Consider the following 9,561-nt stretch of genomic DNA (forward strand, 5'->3'; position numbering starts at 1 on the left):
TAACATATTTGAATAATCTGTTGCTTGTTAACTTAGATAGGTTATATACCTACAATATTAATATTATCTCAGTTATGCATTATGCAGAAAATTTTAATTTGATTTATGGTTAGAAATGTCATTTACTGAACCTGAAATACAAGTATCACAAACATTAAATGTTTGTTTGATCCTTTATTGAATAATAATATGTAATTTTTTATTTTTTATTTTAATATATTTAGAATTTATAGTATTTTTTCAGCTATTTAAGTTGGTGGGAAGGGTTATATTTACAACCCATCTTAACCGTTGATTTCCGCCAATCAACAGTTGTCATTTATTGTGAATTAATAATTAATTAATAAATTTGATTTGCGAAAGTCTTAACCGTTGATTTACGAAAACCAACAGTTAAAATATAGTTGTAAGAAGTTGTAAATGAAAATAGGTTATAAATATAACTTTTTCATTTATGTATGTTTATAATTTTTTAAATACAAATTATAAATTTACATATAATCACCTAATTTTAGGTTCAATCAATGAACAATTAATTCAACCAATGATCCAATAAAATTGATTTAAACCACACTGCGTTACACATGAAATTATAGATTTGAAATAGTTCAAGTTCACGGTGAGCATGACGCCACCCTATCATCATCAATCATTTTCGTAGCAACGGTGTAGTTTTCTTCCCCAAAAGAAGCAAAATAAAAAAAGTTGATCAGGAAAACTAGAGAGTAATTAAAAATTCAAAAATTCAAGCCACCTTAGTCAAATCTTATCTTCAACTATAAATATGGGTTGCGCTGCTTGGAATTTGCATTCCTCGAATTAGGTGTTCCTTAAGCATAGAAAGAAACAGAGAGAGAAAAAAAAAAGCAGAGAGACCTTGGAAGATCAATAATGGCTGTCAAAGTTTATATAGTGTATGCATTTTTATTTTTATTTTTAACAATTCTTATCAACATGAATTGCCTTTCTTCAATTTGTTAATCTTTGTTTATCTTCAGTGTTATTCTCTGACTTATATTTTCTTGGTGGTTTGCTCCATTTTTCTGTGTCATCAAACATTAAGAGTAAAAGAAAAAGGGAATCTTGTTAATCCATTTCTGGTCACCATTCTTAACAAAATGAAAAAAATTCCATTACTTTGACAGGTACTACTCATTGTACGGGCATGTGGAGACACTAGCAGAAGAAATAAAGAAAGGGGCTGATTCTGTTGAAGGTGTTGAAGCCAAACTATGGCAGGCATGTAGATCTATGTTTCATGTATCGCAGATTCTATTCCGTTGCATTCAATTTTTTCATTGAATAAAATTGCAAATACATAGCAACATCCATTCTAGAGAGTTAGGTGTTGATATAATATAAATGTTAGAAATATAATAAAAATGTTTCATGTGTTTTTTTTACCTATCAGCTTACCCTTTTCAGAGAGTTGGTTCATGACATTAGGCTTATGGTTCATAATTGCTTTCAATATCATTGTTCTAGCCATCTAACTGTAACAAAGTTGGGTTCAAAATTCTTCTCTTTATTGTTATCATATTTCCCAATGGTTCATGACCTCCCAAAACTGCTTTTCAATCACTATCACTGTTCTTTCAACACTACGTATACCATGAACTCTATCAGGAGGATTCCATTGGCTTTGGTTTTCCAATAACATCATGTAACTAGTTTTGCTATATTTTGTAGTCTCTGTGATTAAGTTAAGGCTTTACTTCCCAAATTAGCTCATGCTAAATTTGAGAAGGGATGCTAAGTTGTTGAAATTGCTTTGTTGACTTTATTGAACATTAAGAGCAGGTAGCTGAGACATTGCCAGATGAGGTGCTTAGTAAGATGAGAGCACCACCCAAGAGTGATGTACCAATCATTAACCCCAATGAACTCTCTGAGGCTGAAGGTTTTGTCTTTGGCTTCCCAACAAGATTTGGAATGATGGCTGCTCAATTTAAAGCTTTTCTGGATGCAACTGGGGGTTTATGGAAAACTCAACAGCTTGCAGGAAAGCCTGCTGGAATCTTCTACAGCACCAGTTCCCAAGGTGGTGGACAAGAGACTACAGCGTAAGAGCCTCTACCTAAATATGTGGAATGGATCCCTCTTGTATGACATGAGGTCATATTATAGTTTTCAGCCATTAAGATACAAATAAAGGGTGATCCTTTTTTAGTCTAGTATATCCTCCCATCACCCATAATTTATGGAATGGATCCTGTTATTTAATATGATCTCGTCACGTGAGGCAATCTCAACCAATCAACGGTTATCTTTTTGACACTCTCTATTCCAACATTATTTTTCTTTCATCTTTCATCTTTCATCTTTCATCATGGTTTATTTGTCTATATATGGTTAAGATTTTCTTATATGACCCGATCATGTTGAGTTACACATAAGAGGATCCTTCCCCTTAATTTGTCTTTCCATAGCTGATAACCTCACGCACGACCTCACGTCACTTGAGAGCATCCACTCTAAATGTAATATCTTAATCAAATTCCTTAGACGATTGAAATGTTAATGACGAGAAATGATGTAATTTCTGACAGGCTTACTGCTATAACTCAGTTAGTTCATCATGGAATGTTATTTGTTCCAATTGGATATACATTCGGTGCTGGAATGTTCGAGATGGAGGAACTCAAAGGCGGAAGTCCATATGGTGCGGGAACTTATGCTGGTGATGGATCAAGACAGCCAACTAAGCTTGAGTTGGAGCAGGCATTCCATCAAGGGAAGCATATCGCAACCATTACAAAGAAGCTCAAGGAAGCTGCATAATGTTGCATCAACATAATAATACTATCAAAGGATGCTTGAAAATCGTTAACCATGTTTTAGTCCTAGAATGTATTGAGTTCTGTTCTTTTGTGCTTGCAAGTAATATGTTCAAGCTTTGTATTGATTTTCATTTTTCAAAAAGAAAATGCTTTTTGTTTTGAGTTCTACTTTTCTGTTACACGGGGCAGTTGTTATTGATATTTGTTGAATGAATAAAGTTTGTTTGTCTTATCCTTTAGGCTTAAGAAATGCTTGTTCCCTTCTTTTGTATTCCCCTTTCGTGAATGTTATTGTGTTAAAGCCAATAAACAAGCACAGATACATTCAAGAGACATTGCAAAAGTCTACTCCACTGAGCTAATGGTCAAGTTCTTTGAAGTTACAGAAACATTAAATCAAGCTATTTGGCTCAAAATAAATATATTGATTTGGGACAGCATCAAAATTATGCTACTATCATGAGGGCCAATAATAAGTTATTCATTACATTAATTAAGTACTCTGCTCAGCTAGAAAGAACAAGCGTATAAATGATAAGCACAATGCTATTAGAAAGTTAGTGAAATTGAAGGAAGTTAATTTGGTATATTCAGTTTACAAAACTAGCTTGCAAAAATAATGCCCCAATGTCCTTTCGGAGGGCAAGCATGAAGTGACAAGGTTAGAGTTTGGAGTTTCAAAAAAAAAAAAAAAAATATATCAAGGAGGAGGGTAGATTATGTTATCTCTGGCTTAGGTTTTGATTTTTTGTACACTCTATGTTTTATTACCATTGGACTTCATATATCAAGCACACATATATTTGGACTTCATATATGGATTGAGGGTCTAAAACAACTAAGAACAATTTATATCAGTGTTATTAAATCTGACCCGAGCATCGACCTGGTTGGGATACTAGGTCATTAGGTCATTGATCAGACTGATGGGTTATTGGTCGGACCGGTTGACTCGGATATATATAAATATATATACAAAAATATATATAAAAATATATATAAATATGAACATATAAATTTTATTATATTCTTCGTATCTAAAATGAGTTAAAAAAGGTTCACTAAATAAGCTAAAAAATTACTCAATCATACTTTTACAAGTTCATGAAGCACAAATAAAAGAAAATGCATGCTATTACTATGTCAATTTAAATTGCAACTCAAAATTTCCATAAGCATAACATTCAAAAAGTCAAATGTTGTGAACTCATATTTTTCAAATTCATCTATATTGAAATGACATATGTCACATTCTTTTAATTTATTGTTTCGCAAATTGCTTCAATATTGGAAGCTAAAATTTGAGGTTATTGTAGAAGAGTATATTACTAGCAAATAAAATTACAAAAATTTTAAAATGAGTTCTATATTTTTTTAAACAATTTTGTTTTTTTTATATATAAAAAATGCATGACCCGACCGGGTCACCGGGTTTGACCACTTTTGGCCGAGTTTTGACCGGGTCCAGTGCATGGCCTGTAACATCCCGTGTGCACCCGACGTATTAAACATACATATGGTAATGGCGCAGCTAAACAAATGCGAAACTAACTTTTTCTTTCCAATTATGATATCATTATTAACTAACCAAGTTGATTACTTATTCCTTTTTCAAAATATAGCCTGTATGTAAATTGCAATCAAAGCTAACTGAATATCCTTATAAAATAAATGTGTATCTAGTCACAAAACTACAACACGTAAACCAGACAATAATCTTAATACATTATACAACTCAAACAAAATCAGACATAACTAATGTCAATGTGGCATGGACAACCCTCATGCTCATCAAACAAGGCAACAAAGCCTAACAAAGTCACAACTCAAATAATAATATGCTGAAAATAAAGCATGGCAATCTCTAACATATCATCTCAATAACATGCATATCAACTCAACTCCAGCCTCTTGCCGCTAGAGGTATCTACCCCCGAGGTACCTGTACCTGAAAATGTGCCCTAACACGAGGTGAGATCTCTAAAATAAAATCTCAGTAAAACAAAGGGTCCTCAAGGATCTCTCCACCCCAAGCTCACTTACATGTGCAATATAAGTTCCAAAATAGTATAATAATATCATTTCCAAAATCTGTGCAATGCAGCATATATCCATGTCATGTGTGTATAATCCTACTGGCCAGAGAATAAAAATGTAGGGATTACATACGTCTACAACCTACAGTACAAGAAACACTACTTGTACCTCACCCACAGAGTTGCCATCTTGTATGTCTCCACATACTCAGGATTACCATCTAGGTGGTTGACACGAGCTGTCGAACTCGCGCAAATTAAAAATTATTTTTTTATTAGGGTTCAGAAAATTTGTAGTAAAGTGAAAACCCTAAGTCGTCTCTTAAGGAAATTGTTTTGGTAAAAATCGCTTATGATGAAAGAAAATTAAAAAGGGGGGTTTTGGATTTTGATTGAATAATTAAAAAGGCAGAATATAAATTTGGAATAAAAATTCGTAATTAAAAATTAACCAACCTAAGGTTAGGCTTCTATGGACGTCTTTCCTCGGATAAAAAGATATCAGAATTGTGATTGATCGTCAATTGAATCAGAATCCTTATTCCAATTGACAACCCTCTCTAAGCGATCGCTTAGCATTTGATCAAATATGGTGCTTCTACTCATACAATGCAGAGTATCAGCCCGTTTGATTTAAGGTCATAGGGTCAATCAATCTAACCATCAAATCTGATGATTAATCCATTTTCATAATCGCATTCGCGAACCTCAGATTGAATATCCACGATCGCACGATATCAATCTGAGTTGGGAAGGGAAACGAAACTGATTTAAAATAAAGCGCAGACCCTCAAGACTAATCCATGGAATCCGTTACCCTTAGGTTGATTAAAAGGTTCTTAGCCTCGCATGACTAAGGTAAACATGATTAAAATAAAATAAAAAGATGAAGAACGCTCCAGAGAAAGTGCTTTGATCCCAAAATACGAAAATTCAGAATGAATAATAGTTTCCTACTCTGTCGTCATATACCCCTACCCAAATCGGGTTAGGGTTCAGTTCTGATTGGCCCATCTGTCTAAAATACGAAATAAAATAAATAAAATAAAATAAAACTTAGCTTTGGGCCACTTATGTAATTGGGTTTTAATTTAAATTACAAGTCTAAAACTTCAGCAAAACGTGTTCTACTTCGCGCAAGAATTCGAACAGCTTCCAGTCCGAATTGGGCTTCGAGCTCTTCATAAGAATTGTAGCCCTTTGTGTTATCTGAAAAACCCAACAAGAACGGAGTCAATCCGACAACTGTGAACCGAGATATGGCAAAAATACAGAAGTAATGTAAAGCTGAAAAATTCTAACGAAAATAAATTAAACTCAATCAAAAACTAAAAATCTAAATTAACTCAAAAGATCATTATTTTATTCAAATAAATTCTCAAAATACTAATCAAGAGTAACAAATAAGTGCAATAAAATATGAGTTATCAAATTCCCCCACACTTATCTTTTTGCATTCCTGGGCAAAAACTAGAATAGAAAAAAGAAAGCAAAAAAATAAGAAAAGAGTGAAGATCAACCTATCGTTCCTAATAATTAGCAAGTATACAAAAGATAACAAAAATCACAAGTCTTGAATAGATAAAACAACCAGGACAAAAATTCTTTAATCTCAAATCACAAGACCTGCCAATTTCAACTGCAACTGCTAACTCCACAAAAATGGTTCCTCACAGGATGCTTTCAATTTTCTCTCAAGTGTATCAGTTAATTCAGTATATCACTCAAATCATCTCAAGAAAATCATCCTACCATAGGCTTGCCCAACTTCTACTTCTCCACTGCTAATAACACATGTATGCACAAATCAAGAGGGCTTTATCAGGGTTGTAATGGGGCTGAGGTAAAGGAATGGATGAATATGGAAGAGAAAGCTAAACACCTCAGAAATTTACAAAGAGAAAAAGTTAAGAACTAAACTAAGAAAATAAAACAAAGATACTGAAAAGATAGAAATAAACACATCATCATTTTTTATTTTTTTATTTTTTCGTTTTTCGTTTTTTGTTTTTTTGTTTTTTTGTTTTTTTTTTCAGAAGTAAAACCACATAGCAGAAATGAATCAAATGGTCACTCCCACACTTAAACTTTTTGTCCGTCTTGGGTATGCCCCCACACTTAAACACAACATCACAATGAAACCAATGCTCAGTAAATCTATTGGATGTGGAATTAATTGGTTTTTCACTTAGGCTTGTAATGTGGCTAAGAAACAAGGGTTACATAAGGCACAAAAGGGCTAACCAAGGGAATACAATGTAAGGATGGCTATTTGGCTAAAGTGGGAAAGAAAAGAAAGAATGCCTCAATCATATTCATGCATGCAAGTGAAAAATGCAGTTTCAAAAAGAACAAGAGCAAGTTCTAGAGGACAACAATCAATAGCAGAATCACACAAGAAAGAAAAACTGGCCAACAGATGAAGACCATGTCTACAGGCTCAAAACCTCACAAGGGTATACCAAATCATGCAATCAGCAGCATAGTATAAAGTAACAAGTAATGCAATCTAAGAATCAAGAACCAAACCTAACAGACTATGCTATCAAACACTGTGATCCAAGTCTACTTCATGTACCACTTAATAATTACTAGAAAGAAGAGAAAAATCTACCTATGAAAGTCAAAAACTAAAAGGAAGAAAGGAAAAATAAAATAAAAATGCAAATAATAGAAAGAAAAGAAAAAGAGAGGGAAGAGAACTCCCTGAACTCCTTAAGGAGAATAAACAGCATCAAGTAGCTTGATTTCTTCCTCACTGGTTTAACACTTTTTTCAAGAAAAATGCGGTGCATGCACATGGAAGGCCTGATTTCCACATTATCTGCTAAAGTCCATCCAATTGCCTTCTTATTTTGTTTCAGCAATGTCAGAAGCTTTTCCTCTTGCTCAGGTAGAAGGTTCTTGGCCACTATCACATGTAACTGCTCATTTTCCTCCAGATATGAATACTTCAGATGGTCAGGCAGAACCTTTAGTTCCAACTTAGGTGGATGGGAGAAGTCTAGCGGGTGCAGGTTCTACAGAAAACACATTAACATCTATGCCTGCAATCAAATTCTCAAAAAAAGAATCATCAATAATTTCAACAGGCAATTCAGAATTCAACTTCAATGCAGAACCATTGTGCAAATCATCATTCAATGCATGATTAATATCAGAACAGCACACTGCTATCTCAGCATAAACAGTACAATTACTACTATCGGTACAACCACATGACAGATCATAATCAAGGAATGATGATAATTCTGGAAATTCAGCAGTTAAGTCAGCAGATATATCATCAACCATTTCATCAATTACATCCATATAGAAAACTGAATGCTCTTCCCTAGGAAGTTTCATGGCATCAAAGATATTAAAATTTTCCATGCTATCACCAAATTCCATTGAAAGAGTACCAGCATGCACATCTATCTTAGTCCTAACAGTTTTCATGAAAGGTCTACCAAGTATAATTGTACTACTAGGAATCTCACCCTCCATCCCTAAGACATAGAAATCAGCAGGAAAAATCAGATTGTTCACCCTAACTAATATATCTTCAACTACACCAGAAGGATGAACACTACTCCTGTTGGCTAACTAAACAACAATACCAGTAGCACGCAAGGGACTAAGACCAAGAGACTTATACACAGATTCAGGCATAACATTAATGGATGCTCCTAAGTCTAACATACAATCATGAAAAATAGAATTTCCAATAATGCAAGGGATAGTAAATGTCCCTGGATCTTGGCACTTCTTGGGCATGGGATGGATGAGTGCTGACACATTCTGGCTGACGCTGACTCGTTCATCTCCTTTCAGCCTCCTCTTGTTGGTGCACAACTCCTTCAGAAACTTAGCATATCTTGGAATTTGCTGAATCGCATCCAAGAGTGGGATATTGACCTCTACTTTTCTGAAGGTGTCAAGAATCTCTTTATCTTGAGCTTTTGCTACTTGCTTTTTAGACTGAGTGGCTCTATGAGGAAAAGGTAACGGGATGTGGACATCAGAAGTATCAGTATTCTGCTTCCTTGAACCAGTGTCACCTCCTTGAGATGACTTAACAGCAGATTGGTTTGGTTCCTCCAGTTGCTTTCCAGACCGCAGAGAGATGGCACTAACATTGCTGGTTCCCTTTGGATTTGGAACTGTCTGTGATGGAAGGGAGCTGCCACTTGCTTGTTTATTCTGACTCATTGATGTTGCAAGTTGGCCAATCTGTGTTTGCAAATTCTGGATGGAAGACTCAGTCCTCTGTTGGAACTGCAGATTGTTAGTTGTCATCTGCTTCACTAAATCCACCAAAGAAGGACCATTGCTACTGGCTTGCTGCTGCATTGGTAGTTGCTGCTGCATTGGCGGCTGCTGCATTGGCTGTGGAGGTGCAAATTGTTGAAAATTTTGCCTCTGCTGTGAAGGTGCAAACTGCTGCCTCTGCTGGAATGGTACACTTTGCTGGTACTGATTCCAATTGAGATTTGGATGATTTTTCCAGCCAGGATTATATGTATTAGAGAAGGGATTGTTTTGTTGCTGCTGCTGCATCTGCTGGTATTGTGGCTTTGCAGGAAAACTGCAGCAACAAACTGATCAACTTGGAAACCACTGTCTTGAAGAGAAGGACAAGCATCCGCGGGGTGAGAAGGATCACAACAGATGCCACACAGGTTGCTTATCTGTTAAGCAGAAGGTTGCACAGTCTGTGTCACTGCCAACTGCCTCACCATTGATGTTAACTCATCAAGTCT

At 35.0% G+C, this 9,561-nt stretch overlaps 1 protein-coding gene across 2 annotated transcripts; it reads left to right on the top strand.

The window, feature by feature from the left end:
- Positions 1–825: 825 nt before the first annotated feature.
- On the top strand, positions 826–2,781 carry LOC133316705 (NAD(P)H dehydrogenase (quinone) FQR1-like). 2 transcript variants are annotated; one of them, XM_061518487.1, is made up of 4 exons: positions 826–914; positions 1,146–1,243; positions 1,805–2,063; positions 2,550–2,781. In XM_061518487.1, the coding sequence occupies exons 1-4, from the start codon at positions 892–894 to the stop codon at positions 2,779–2,781; spliced, it is 612 nt and encodes a 203-aa protein (XP_061374471.1). In that variant the 5' UTR covers positions 826–891. The 2 variants fall into 2 exon arrangements, with proteins under 2 accessions (XP_061374471.1, XP_061374478.1); XM_061518494.1 differs by having other exon boundaries at positions 1,146–1,239; positions 1,801–2,063.
- The last annotated feature ends 6,780 nt before the right edge of the window (positions 2,782–9,561 follow it).

This window comes from Gastrolobium bilobum, unplaced genomic scaffold, assembly GCF_033153095.1.
Source record: "Gastrolobium bilobum isolate Gb01-03AN ecotype WA unplaced genomic scaffold, APGP_CSIRO_Gbil_v1 utg53652, whole genome shotgun sequence".
NCBI classification, from domain to species: domain Eukaryota; kingdom Viridiplantae; phylum Streptophyta; class Magnoliopsida; order Fabales; family Fabaceae; genus Gastrolobium; species Gastrolobium bilobum.